Genomic DNA, 14331 nt, shown 5'->3' with positions numbered 1-14331 from the left:
GGGGGCAAAATAGACATTGAGCAGTTCGGCCTTTTCTTTGTCACCTGTTAACATTTCACTATCTTGACCATTTCCTTCCTCTAGCATTAGACACACTTGAAAAAGCTCTTGCCCTACCTTGTCAGCCTTATGACTTGTAGCTACCCTGACACAATGCCTACAAGTCTGGGCTACTCATCTATGCTCATCCTTGGTGAACTGTCCCTCCTTTCATTGCACATTCCTGTTGAGATGTGATAAGCACCCACTGTCTAAAACGGGTTCCCAACAAAATTTTCTCGAGGACCCCTCATTGAGCCGCTATTGTGACAAGGACCCCCATTAATTCCTAATCCTAAAATTAAAAAGTGAGAGCCAAATTAAGAGTCTTTTTATATTTTATATTTATACGTTTTTTACAGTTCTTCCTCTTCATCTGTAGGCCTTTGTCGTTTTACCGAACCACTTTTTAACCAACGGTCCATTTTTAACTACGCGAACTGTAGCTTCCGCGAAAAACAACTATTTGTTTACAAACACTACTGTTTTGCAAAGAGGCAGCGCGCGCCAGGGAGGAGGGAGGGGAATGGAGAAGACAGGGTACCTGCGCAGTAGCGCACAAATGAAGCCGACGTGCGCAAAGCATCTTGGGGAGGTGAGCGTTAGTAGAATGCGGCGCTGCCTCTTTGCAAAACAGTAGTGTTTGTAAAGCGCCACCTAACGGCATACAGCAGAACTACTGCCTCTATCTAATTCTAGTTTTGCGCTAGACTCTGCTCATGCAGGAAGCGGCCAAAACAAAAAATCTGTTATCATACGAAATATATTTAATATATTTTTTATTCTAATAGCATCTTGCAGACCCCTCTGGCATAGCTTGCGGACCCCTGGGGGTCCACGGACCACCTGTTGGGAACCACTGGTCTAAAACTTTCTGGAAAGATTTGAAAACAATTTTTTTTGTGCTGAAAATCTTGACCAGCTAGGTGGATAGGTCCATGGGTGCCCACTTTGCGTTTTTTTAAAAAATCATCTTCTGCTAATTTTAAACTGCGTTTTAGCTGCTTTTATTATATTTTGTCCATTGCCTTGGGGGCAAGTATGGAAGGCATATTAAACAGTAGCAATAGCAACCATGCCAGCCCAGCTGCGTTAAGTGGGGGTCAGCCCTACTGTGAAGTGGGGTGCCATTCAAGAGAGCCAAGGAGTCGGTTATTTCATTTGATTTACCACATAAAAACCTAGCTTGAATTTCCTGACTCAGGTGCAAAATTCCTCTTCAACCAGCTCTTTGGCTGATTAATATTCTACGGCCTTCAAAATGTGTTTGTGATGGGGAGGGTGTTATTGTTTTATTTCAACTATTTTGTGCTTTTCTCTTGTATTTTTATCTTGTGAACCACCCTGAGATCTTGGGAGGGAGGGCAGTATATAAATTTAATAAATAAATAATGTATGCTTGTCTCTTCCCCCATCCCTCCAGCTCATCGTTTAAGCTTTTTGTGCAGCCGCAACTGGATTTTTAAAAAGATAACCTCCCACTCTACTCTCTCATTAGAATTCCTTCTCGTTGTGCTTTTCATTCCTTCAGGGACTCCTGCCTGCCTTGAGTTCCTTTCCCCATTAGTATACCTAGCAATTAATGCCTACCTAGCGTCTCCAAAGCACTTATTAAAATATGTGCCACTTTCCACAGATCGTGAAGGCCAATGCTTGTGATACACTGGTACGCAATCGACTCCTGAGAATAGGCGAACTCCCTAAACTGCCTGTCTTCCCTTTGAGGGTACGAAGGAGGAACCTTGTGGAAGATACATTGCGCAAACTGAGTCAAGTAGAGGACATTAGCCTGAAAATGCAACTCTTGGTAAGCTGCCTAAGGCCTAAGGCCTGCTAAAGTCGTGTTGTTCAGGGCTGAACTCCGGAACTAGGTGAAACGACCTCAATGACTAGGTCTGGCTTGGGCCAACTGGGGATATTCCGATAAGGAAAGACAATCTCTATATATAAAAATGTAAACTGGACATGTGGGTGTGTCTCCACTTTTCTCCGAAACCGCTTGACCGATTGCATTCAAATTTGGACACAACGTCTCAAGCAAATATGTGAGTGACCATATACAGTTTGCGTCGATAGATGTCACACCTATGGCAGGTAAAACCCACTGTTCCCGAACACAAAACTCAGACAGCCGGGGATGCTGGGAGCACAGGAGAGGTTGCAAAACAGCGCCCTCTAGCGACGGCTACACTGGTACTGCAGCTAGGAAAGCTTCCCTCTCCATACCATCTTGGCTTGGCTTTGCAGACTGGGTCGAGGGGGCGGGATAGGTCATGGGGCGGGACAGGGCGGAGCCAATCACAGGGATGAGCCAGGAGGGGGCAGAATAGGTCATGGGTCGGAACAGGGTGGGGGCAGTCACAGGGATGACCCACAGCAACGCGTGGCTGGGCCAGCTAGCTGCAATATAAAATAGCATGTCACTCAGCTCTGGACAAATTTGCAGCGCATTATCTGGTGGGGTTTGTTTGTTTTGTTTGCCTTTTTTTTTACATGTGAGACGTTGTTTTGCTGGGTGCTGCCTATTTCCATTTTGCTTCCACCAGCCCAAAGGAAAGGATGCAGCCTGCCTTTTCCCATTGCTTGTGTATTCACTGTCTTTTTATTTATAGGACTGCTCTTTGCACAAAACAGCTGTACAGTTGTACCTTGGATCTCAAACGTCTTGCCTCTCGAACAAATTGGCTTCCAGTTTTTGAACATTCTTTTGCTTTTTGTTTTTTAAATTATATTTATTCATTTTATAAGAACAATACCAACAAAATACAAACAATACAGACACAGACAAACAACACAAAATTCTTATATCTTCTTAACACTATCCTCCAGCATCATCGGATGACTTCCCTCAATCTCTTCCTTCTGGAATTCATTTTTCTCTCCTCATTGACAGTTTCTTATGTAACATTATCTAGACCTATATTCTTATCCTCGTCTATTTTTCTTAAAAATAACATTTTTTACTTTTAACTTTCTATCTTATATCATCTAACTCCTAACACAACCACCTTTGATTAATTCCTTTATAACATTCTATCTTTTAAAATCATATTCTATCTTATATAATCTAACTCATAGTTCAATACCGAAAACTATAACTTCCCTAAGGGATACAATATTCATTAAATACCAGGAATACTGCCATTTTCCCAGAAAATAGAAGTCCAATTTTTTCCAAACTTCTTGCACCATCTCCTCTCCCCAGCCGCACAGCCACATCGTCAAACTCGGCAAGCTCCATACGTTCCCTCATGTTACTCCCCATCCTCCTTCTGTTTCCATGTCTAATCCAAATGGGAAGAGGGCTAATTCAAGGTCTTTAGTAATTTCCTCATTGAACCTTCTTTTCTCCTAATCACCTCCTGTCCGACTGGCCAGTTCATTTTCTTGAGCTCCCCCATCCATAACAAATTATTTAATCAGCCAGTCCCCCAAGTTATCAATTTCTATTTCAGGCAAAAAACTCATTTCCATATAGATCATCTTCTGTTTCCTTTGCAGAAAATCTACCTTAATTATAACTACTTCTTCAGCTCTTTCCACACCCAAATTCATATCGTCAGTCCCTTTTGGTCTTGGATCAGTTCCCATAGTCAGAGTTCCAATGTTCTTTTCAACATTTTCCAAAGTTGCATTCATTTCTTTTAAGATTTGGTTATTTGCTCTAACATCTTGTAAGATTCCAGTCAATAAATCCATCACAGTTTTCTCAAAGTTAGGGTTTTTGAACATTCTTTTGGAACCCGAACGTCTGACGCAGGTTCCACGGCTTCCGATTGGCTGTAGGAGCCTTCTGCAGCCAATCAGAAGCCACGCTCTGGTTTCCGAATGTTTTGGAAGTCGAATGGACTTCCGGAATGGATTCCGTTCGACTTCCAAGGTACGATTGTGTTGAAAATGAAAATGAGAAATGTCCTTGCAGGTACAGGAGGTCAGGGCCATCTTAACCTTATCGGGCGCCGTGGTGCAGGGATCCCTCAGGCGCCCCCACCCCACCCTCACATTTCCCTCCGGAGGGACGGAGACTCCATTTTCCAGAGGCACCGCTTCCCCCCCCCCAGGCCGTGCCTTCTGCTTCTCGCCCTCTGCGGGCAGCAGCGATGCCGGACTCATGCTCCCCCGGCAGTGCCAGGCACAGCAGGCCATTGGAGGGGGCAGTCTGATGGACGGGGACGCTGCCAGTTGTGCTCCACCTCCGCCTGCTCTGCCAAAACGGCTGCACTGCGCTGCCATCCAGGGAGCCCTGGCTGCTGTGCCGATGGGAGGCTCACGGCCAGCTTCCCGACAACAGTGCCCGCAGCCCGAGAAGAGGCGGGCGAGTGTGGCGCTGCTGGCGGGGCACCGCAACTCGAGCCGGCGTGCAGGGAAAGGCTGCCTGGCAGGCGCAGCGCAGCGCCACCTGGCAGCCTAGCGCATTGCGCCACCCAGCCTTGCCTTAGAGCCGGCCCTGCAGGAGGTGGCAAAGAGAAAGCAGAGGAAATGAAGCGTATAACCATGGAATTGCATGGTTTGAAGGAACCTCAAAGGGTCATCTTATTCCACCCGCCTGCAATGCAAGAAGTGGCAGCTTTCATGCCACTTTCATGCAAACTGCTTCAAATCCTTGCCTAGCTTGGGGAAACATAAACACATCTTTTTCTACTGCTCTTTTTCTGAAAATCTTATATATTGGGAAAACTTGTATTACTAAAATAAAAGAAGGGCACATGCCTGCAGCTAAAAAAATGCCCTTGTCCATGCTCATGCTAATTAAAGGGAGTGTGAAAACACCCTGCCAAGTATCGCACACTAGTTTGGACAGGGAACATTGAGATTTTTGGAGGCATAAAATTCAAAGCTGTCATGTGTGGACAAAGGGGCACAAACACACTCACAGAAACAGTGACCCACCTATGCACAAACACTCTAGTGTGGCCACAGCCTGGGAACACACCCCCTTTGCACACCTGTGTCATAGAATCATAGAATCATAGAATCATAGAATCATAGAGTTGGAAGAGACCACAAGGGCCATCCAGTCCAACCCCCTGCCAAGCAGGAAACACCATCAAAGCATTCCTGACAGATGGCTGTCAAGCCTCTGCTTAAAGACCTCCAAAGAAGGAGACTCCACCACACTCCTTGGCAGCAAATTCCACTGCCGAACAGCTCTTACTGTCAGGAAGTTCTTCCTAATGTTTAGGTGGAATTTTCTTTCTTGTAGTTTGAATCCGTTGCTCCGTGTCCGCTTCTCTGGAGCAGCAGAAAACAACCTTTCTCCCTCCTTTATATGACATCCTTTTATATATTTGAACATGGTTATCATATCACCCCTTAACCTTCTCTTCTCCAGGCTAAACATACCCAGCTCCCTAAGCCGTTCCTCATAAGGCATCGTTTCCAGGCCTTTGACCATTTTGGTTGCCCTCTTCTGGACACGTTCCAGCTTATCAGTATCCTTCTTGAACTGTGGTGCCCAGAACTGGACACAATACTCCAGGTGAGGTCTGACCAGAGCAGAATACAGTGGTACTATTACTTCCCTTGATCTAGATGCTATACTCCTATTGATGCAGCCCAGAATTGCATTGGCTTTTTTAGCTGCTGCATCACACTGCTGACTCATGTCAAGTTTGTGGTCAACCAAAACTCCTAGATCCTTTTCACATGTACTGCTCTCAAGCCAGGTGTCTCCCATCCTGTATCTGTGCCTTTCATTTTTTTTGCCCAAGTGTAGCACTTTACATTTCTCCTTGTTAAAATTCATCTTGTTTGCTTTGGCCCAGTTGTCTAATCTGTTAAGGTCATTCTGAAGTGTGATCCTGTCCTCTGGGGTGTTAGCCACCCCTCCCAACTTGGTGTCATCTGCAAACTTGCTCAGGATTCCCTCAAGCCCATCATCCAAGTCATTGATAAAGATGTTGAACAAGACTGGGCCCAAGACAGAACCCTGTGGCACCCCACTAGTCACTACTCTCCAGGATGAGGAGGAGCCATTGATGAGCACCCTTTGGGTTCGGTCAGTAATCCAGCTACAAATCCACTGAATGGTAGCATTGTCTAGCCCACATTTTACCAGCTTCTTTACAAGAATATCATGGGGCACCTTGTCAAAGGCCTTGCTGAAATCAAGATAGGCTACATCCACAGCGTTCCCTTCATCTACCAGGCTTGTAATTCTGTCAAAAAATGAGATCAGATTAGTCTGACATGACTTATTTTTCAGGAACCCATGCTGACTTTTAGTGATCACAGAGTTTCTTTCTAGGTGCTCACAGACTGTTTGCTTAATGATCTGCTCTAGAATCTTTCCTGGTATTGATGTCAGGCTGACTGGGCGGTAATTGTTTGGGTCCTCTCTTTTCCCCTTTTTGAAAATAGGGACAACATTTGCCCTCCTCCAGTCTGCTGGAACTTCGCCTGTTCTCCAGGAATTTTCAAAGATTATTGCCAGTGGTTCTGAAATCACCTCTGCCAGTTCTTTTAATACTCTTGGATGTAGTTCATCTGGCCCTGGAGACTTGAATACATCTAAACTAGCCAAGTATTCTTGTACTACCTCCTTACTTATTCTGGGCTGTGTTTCCCCTGCTGAATCATCTGCTCCATATTCTTCAGGTCGGGCGTTGTTTTCTTTCTTGGAGAAGACTGAGGCAAAGAAGGCATTGAGGAGTTCTGCCCTTTCTCTGTCCCCTGTTTGCATTTCACCATCTTCTCCTCTGAGTGACCCCACTGTTTCCTTGTTTTTCCTTTTGCTACGGACATACCCATAAAAGCCCTTTTTGTTGCTTTTAACCTCTCTGGCGAGCCTGAGTTCATTCTGTGCTTTAGCTTTTCTGACTTTGTCTCTACACGTGCTGGCTATATGTTTGAATTCCTCTCTGGAGATTTCCCCCCTTTTCCATTTTTTGTACATATCCCTTTTAAATCTTAACTCAGTCAAAAGTTCTTTAGATAGCCAGCCTGGCTTCTTTAGGCACCTTCCATGTTTCCGTCTCATTGGTATTGCCTGAAGTTGTGCTTTTAATATCTCCCTTTTAACAAACTCCCAACCATCATGAACTCCCTTCCCTTTTAGTATTACTGTCCATGGGATTTCACCCAGCGTTTCCCTAAGTTTTCTGAAGTCGGCTTTCTTAAAGTCTAGAATTTGGACCTTAGTATGCTTGGTTGCTCCTTTCCGCTGGATAATAAACTCCAGAAGAGCATGGTCACTCCCACCTAATGATCCTGCCACTTCTACCCCACTAACCAAGTCATCACTATTGGTTAGGACCAGATCTAAAATGGCTGATCCTCTTGTTGCTTCTCCCACTTTCTGGACAATGAAGTTGTCTGCAAGGCCAGTGAGGAATCTGTTCGACCTTATGCTCTTGGCTGAGTTTGACATCCAACAAATATCAGGATAGTTGAAATCCCCCATTACTACTATCTCACTTCCTTTGGAATGCTTGGCCATCTGTTCCAGGAAGGCATCATCTGTGTCCTCAGTTTGGCTTGGGGATCTATAGTAAACTCCCACAATGAGATCACTGTTGTTTTTCTCTCCCTTAATTTTGACCCAGATACTCTCAATTTGGCTTTGAAGTTTTAAATCCTGGATCTCTTCACAGGTATACATATCCCTAACATATAAAGCTACTCCTCCTCCTTTCCTGTTTGGTCTATTTCTCTTAAATAGATTGTATCCCTCTATTACTACATTCCAGTCATGAGACTCATCCCACCAGGTTTCAGTGATGCCTATTATGTCATATTTAGTTTGCTGTACCAAGAGCTCAAGTTCATCTTGTTTATTTCCCATGCTCTGTGCATTAGTATACAGACATTGAAGACCGTTGATCATTCCCCCATGTCTCTTATTTAAGGATATTTTCGTCCCACCACTAGGTCTGCATGCTGCTTGCTCCATTTGGTCCTTGACATTTGGATGATCATCTTCAGCATTTGATAGACTCCTACCTTCAGGACCACTGTCTCCCTCCCCCACATAAGTCAGTTTAAAGCCCTCCTGATGAGGTTTTTGAGTTTTGTGGCAAAAACATTCCTCCCAACTTTTGTGAGGTGCAGTCCATCACTTGCCAGAAGTCCATCATCAAGAAACTGCAGACCGTGATCTAGGAATCCAAACCGTTCCTGTTTGCACCATTTGCGAAGCCAGTTGTTCACTTCCCCTATTTTTCCCTCTCTCCCTGGGCCATGTCGTTCAACTGGGAGGACAGAAGAGATGACAATTTGTGCATCTAATTGCTTCAACTTCCTGCCCAGAGCCTCATAATCATTTTTGATCTTCTGTAAGCTATGGCTTGCAGTGTCATTGGTTCCCACATGCACCAAAAGGAAGGGGTATTTGTCGGTGGGTTTTATTATTCCTTGCAGCCGTTCTGTTACATCTTTGATCTTGGCCCCAGGTAGACAGCACACCTCTCGAGACATCTTGTCAGGCCCACAGATCACTGCTTCTGTACCCCTCAGTAGGGAATCCCCAATCACCACTACACGCCTCTTCAGAGGCTTGGTTGGGATTCTTCTATGTGCTGTCCCTTCCAAGGTTACCTGCATATTTCCAGAGGACTGACTTGGTTGCTCGTCTTCATATTCCTCATCAACTGTGATGAGGGAGAGATCCTCAGGTGGAGTCTGTTCCTCGTCTTCCATGAGCACTTCAAAACGGTTGTTTAATTCTAAGCACTCAGAGCGATCCCTGGGCCTTCTACTTCTATGAGTCACGTTCCTCCATACATCTGGCTGCTGTGTTGGGGAACTGACCTCCTCCTCAGGGAGATCCCCTGTCTCCTCCTTGGTGCAGACAGTGTGCTCTGCTGCATCCAAGAAAAGCTCCAGCTCTTTAATTCTCTGGAGCGTAGATACACGCCCCTGAAGCTGCTGCACCTTCTCTTCCAGAAGGGCAACCTTGTTTTCTAGTAGGGCAACCAACTTGCAATTGTTGCAAGTGTAGCTACCCACATCCTTTGGCAAGAAAACAAACATTGCACAGGAATTGCAGGTGACAATGGTTGTTCCCTCCACCTCCATCTTGAAAACCTTGAGGTCAAGGGGGAAAGAGGAAGAGGCCTAGGTCCCCCCTAACAAACGTATGAGACTTGCTGCCCTAGGTCAAAAAGATGGGTAAAACTGCGCGCGCCGATAGGCGCGCGCCGCTGCACTCCAAGCTCTGACTAGCTCCGCCCACAGCTAATCACCTGAACTTCCTGACTCACACTTCTAGGTGAAAGGTCACAGCCAGAAACAAACAAGGTCACAGCCAGAAACAAACACCCACACAAGCCTGGACAGTCACCCAAATCCAAGAGGCAGCAGCCCTAGAAAACCAGCACAAGCACACAAACAAGTAAGAAAACAAATAAGCACACAAACTTACTCACACACAGCCCCAAAAGACAAAACCACAAAACCTACAGAGTGTCTCCCAAGCTCAGCTCACCTTCTGCTCCTTCCTCAGTCACTGCACTCCAAGCTCTGACTAGCTCCGCCCACAGCTAATCACCTGAACTTCCTGACTCACACTTCTAGGTGAAAGGTCACAGCCAGAAACAAACAAGGTCACAGCCAGAAACAAACACCCACACAAGCCTGGACAGTCACCCAAATCCAAGAGGCAGCAGCCCTTCTGCTCCTTCCTCAGTCACTGCACTCCAAGCTCTGACTAGCTCCGCCCACAGCTAATCACCTGAACTTCCTGACTCACACTTCTAGGTGAAAGGTCACAGCCAGAAACAAACAAGGTCACAGCCAGAAACAAACACCCACACAAGCCTGGACAGTCACCCAAATCCAAGAGGCAGCAGCCCTAGAAAACCAGCACAAGCACACAAACAAGTAAGAAAACAAATAAGCACACAAACTTACTCACACACAGCCCCAAAAGACAAAACCACAAAACCTACAGAGTGTCTCCCAAGCTCAGCTCACCTTCTGCTCCTTCCTCAGTCACTGCACTCCAAGCTCTGACTAGCTCCGCCCACAGCTAATCACCTGAACTTCCTGACTCACACTTCTAGGTGAAAGGTCACAGCCAGAAACAAACAAGGTCACAGCCAGAAACAAACACCCACACAAGCCTGGACAGTCACCCAAATCCAAGAGGCAGCAGCCCTTCTGCTCCTTCCTCAGTCACTGCACTCCAAGCTCTGACTAGCTCCGCCCACAGCTAATCACCTGAACTTCCTGACTCACACTTCTAGGTGAAAGGTCACAGCCAGAAACAAACAAGGTCACAGCCAGAAACAAACACCCACACAAGCCTGGACAGTCACCCAAATCCAAGAGGCAGCAGCCCTAGAAAACCAGCACAAGCACACAAACAAGTAAGAAAACAAATAAGCACACAAACTTACTCACACACAGCCCCAAAAGACAAAACCACAAAACCTACAGAGTGTCTCCCAAGCTCAGCTCACCTTCTGCTCCTTCCTCAGTCACTGCACTCCAAGCTCTGACTAGCTCCGCCCACAGCTAATCACCTGAACTTCCTGACTCACACTTCTAGGTGAAAGGTCACAGCCAGAAACAAACAAGGTCACAGCCAGAAACAAACACCCACACAAGCCTGGACAGTCACCCAAATCCAAGAGGCAGCAGCCCTTCTGCTCCTTCCTCAGTCACTGCACTCCAAGCTCTGACTAGCTCCGCCCACAGCTAATCACCTGAACTTCCTGACTCACACTTCTAGGTGAAAGGTCACAGCCAGAAACAAACAAGGTCACAGCCAGAAACAAACACCCACACAAGCCTGGACAGTCACCCAAATCCAAGAGGCAGCAGCCCTTCTGCTCCTTCCTCAGTCACTGCACTCCAAGCTCTGACTAGCCTAGTCAGTTCTTGCCTCTCACCAAAGATCAAACTTCTGAAACAGCCTTAGCGGCTTTTCTGGGAAATGAATGCTTTTGTTGTTGTGCTATTATATAAAAAGTTTCCTACACCCCCAAATATATCCCACCTTATATCTCTCCCATGTACAGACTGGGTATGTTTAGCCTGGAGAAGAGAAGGTTAAGGGGTGATATGATAGCCATGTTCAAATATATAAAAGGATGTCATATAGAGGAGGGAGAAAGGTTGTTTTCTGCTGCTCCAGAGAAGCGGACACGGAGCAATGGATTCAAACTACAAGAAAGAAGATTCCACCTAAATATTAGGAAGAACTTCCTGACAGTAAGAGCTGTTCGGCAGTGGAATTTGCTGCCAAGGAGTGTGGTGGAGTCTCCTTCTTGGGAGGTCTTTAAGCGGAGGCTTGACAGGCATCTGTCAGGAATGCTTTGATGGTGTTTCCTGCTTGGCAGGGGGTTAGACTGGATGGCCCTTGTGGTCTCTTCCAACTCGTATGATTCTAAGACTCCTGAACAGGGCCTCAAAAAAAGGGGCTCTAACAATTAAAGGTTGGGTGGCCTAGTAAATGTGCTTTCCTCTTTTCTGTTCTCTCCTTTTCTGAGGTCAATATGGTTGATTTTTATTTTTGTCTTGCAGATTGAATTTGAAGGCGAGATGCCTGGTCACGAAGCCGGAGGGGTCTTGTTCGAGTTCTTTTCCTATGTGTTTGAGGAGATGGTGCAGCCAGACTATGGGATGTTTATGTGCTGTGAGCAAAACTCACCCATATGGTTTCCTTCTAGGGTAGGTTTTTCAGACAGAGGACCTGGTCCAAACAAACATCTAGGTCAGACGTAGGTGTCCACCCCCGCCCCCCAACCCCTTTTTTAAGCCAGTGGGCCACATTGCCTTCTGACGGCCACATGCCACAGATATGTGGGGCCAGAGGTGAAAGTAGACAGAGCCCAAATGAAATTTTTACTGCTTTTCTACAGTAGGGCTGTGTACATACAGTGGTACCTTGGTTCTCGGATGGCTTAGTTGTCGAACAAATCAGAACCCGAACGCTGCAAACCCGAAAGTAAGTGTTTCAGTTTGCGAAGGTTTTTCAGAAGCTTGAACATCTGGCGCGGCTTCCACTTGAGTGCAGGAAGCTCCTGCAGCCAATCGGAAGCCGCGCCTTGGGTTTCGAACGGTTTCGGGAGTCGAACAGACTCCCAGAATGGATTAAGTTCGAGAACCAAGGTACCACTGTCGTCCTATTCCTCTGAAGCATGCTCAAAACACATTCTTTCCCTCAGAGAATTCTGGGCACTGTAGTTTGCCCTCACAGAGTTCCTGTGACCAACAACCCTTAACAAACTACAGTTCCCAGAATTATTTGAGGGAAAGAATGTGCTTTAAAAGTATAGGGTGCATTCAGCCCAAGCTACACCCACATCCCCCTCTGTATCCCCCATACAGACAAACAAGAGTTCTAGGACACATTTCAGCCAGGTATAAAACATTCCCAGAATGCAAAGCAGGACTAGTAACAGATTTTGAGCTGTGGGATTTCCAAGGGCCTGATAGAGAAATTGGGGGGGGAGGGGCAGGTATTCGGCGCCCAGACCAGAACTTCCATATCCCTTTCCTAGGCTATTCCAGATGCCACCCATTTCTCAGTCACCCTTCCAAGTTTGCCTGTTTCACTGCTGGGCTTGCTTCATGAGTGTATAAAGCCCAAGCTGCGTAGTTCTGAATGGTGTAAACTTCTATATGCACAAAATAATAATAATAATAAAATTACAGAGGGCCCCAAACCTCTTTTCCAGGCTGGAGTTGAGCAGCCTCCCCAGATTCGATCAACCCATCCAATCCGCAGTTTTCTCTCCCTCTGAATATTAGACTTGAAACTAGATTCCTGTTGGCTCTAAAGGGAGGCTGTTTTTAAGCCTAATTGTGGGCAGGTGGTATCTGTGGAGAAACACCCCCCTCCCCCCAAACCCTCTGTTAATTAGGCTTGAAGAAATAGCTTGGGAATGTGCCTGTGACTAAGTGTGTGTGTGCATGTTCTTGCACGAATGGGTGTGTTAGGGTATGGACGGAGATTGATAGCTGTTGCTCTGCTGCTGGCCTTGGTTTGTCCATAAGAGACCAGTTTCCCTCTTAAGGTGCATCTGCCTTAGAACATCCAACCCACTTCCTGTTGCTGTGATCTTGTGTCCTTGCAGCCCTCGGTGGAGAAGAATAAATACCTTTTCTTTGGGATCCTCTGCGGGCTCTCCATGTTCAACAGAGTCACTGCCTATGTGCCTTTCCCGCTTGCTGCCTTTAAAAAACTGCTGGGCAAGAAACCTACCCTTGATGATCTGAAGGAGCTAAGCCCTGTCTTAGGGAGGTAAGTGGCTTGAACGCTTTCCACCTTTTCCCCTAATTTCCAGTTTCTTGTTTCACTTGGGAGGACCAGGCTTAGTCTCCTAACTCTAGCTACTAACATGAGATTGACCAAAATGCGGGAGGCAGTGGAAGACAGGAATGCCTGGCGTGCTCTGGTCCATGGGGTCACAAAGAGTCAGACACAACTAAACAACTACAAAGGAAGTTGTGGCTGTCTAGATGTTGCTCCACTGCAAGTCTTGCCATGTCTGACCATTGGATATGCTGGCCATCGGGAGACAAATGTCAGGAGATCCAATTGGTGATTTCCGTGTCTTGCATAATTTTGTTTTAAATCAGGGGTGGGGGCATCCCTACTGATGTTGCTAGCACCCAAGCTAGCAACATCAGTAGGGTTGCCCCCACCCCTGATTTAAAACAAAATTATGCAAGACATGGAAGTCACCAATTGGATCTCCTGACATTTGTCTTGTTTTGGCTCCCCACCACCACCACTACTGAGTGGTGACCTTGGGAAACGGTTTAGGTAGGAGGAAACTGAGTGTGGAAAGGAAGGGTTAAGGTCCCCTCCCCCCATACACTTGGAGGCACTGCTACAATCAAAACAGGGCTCTCCACCCCCAACCTGGCATCAGGCTGTTAGAAGCCACATAAGCCACTTAGCTGTCTAACATGTGCTCAGTTGAGGATCTTGCCTATAGACAAGAACTTGCTGCTTCAAAGGAAGGATTTTCAGGAACAATTGTACTAGGGGCTCCTAGGGAGATTGGGACTGCACCATCTCAGCAAGGAATTTACCACCTCCAGGAGCCAGACAGCCATCTCTTCCCTGCCAGATGCAATGAGCCCAGGAGCAATGATAGATTGATTGACATGTGCTTGATCAGGTGTGTCCAAACACATGGACTAATAATAATAATAATAATAATAATAATAATAATAATAATTTATTATTTATACCCCGCCCATCTGGCTGGGTTTCCCCAGCCACTCTGGGCGGCTTCCAACAGAAAAATAAAACACAATCTATTAAACATTAAAAGCCTCCCTGAACAGGGCTGCCTTCAGATGTCTTCTAAAAGTCTGGTAGTTGTTTTCCTCTTT

At 46.2% G+C, this 14331-nt stretch overlaps 1 protein-coding gene across 2 annotated transcripts in view; it reads left to right on the top strand.

Moving 5' to 3' along the window:
• Positions 1–14331, top strand: part of LOC118083330 (putative E3 ISG15--protein ligase HERC6) — a 37068-nt gene that overhangs the window by 18768 nt on the left and 3969 nt on the right. For both annotated transcript variants that reach the window (XM_088660526.1, XM_088660525.1), the window contains 3 exons: positions 1676–1846; positions 11506–11652; positions 13062–13228. In XM_088660526.1, the coding sequence (XP_088516652.1) occupies positions 1676–1846; positions 11506–11652; positions 13062–13228 (485 nt within the window). The remainder of the gene's footprint in view (positions 1–1675; positions 1847–11505; positions 11653–13061; positions 13229–14331) is intronic.

The sequence above is a fragment of the Zootoca vivipara genome, chromosome Z1 (assembly GCF_965207765.1).
Source record: "Zootoca vivipara chromosome Z1, rZooViv2.hap1.1, whole genome shotgun sequence".
In the NCBI taxonomy this organism is placed as follows: domain Eukaryota; kingdom Metazoa; phylum Chordata; class Lepidosauria; order Squamata; family Lacertidae; genus Zootoca; species Zootoca vivipara.
The sequence above is the reverse complement of the archived record's forward strand: the minus strand, read 5'-3'. Positions and strand labels throughout refer to the sequence as shown.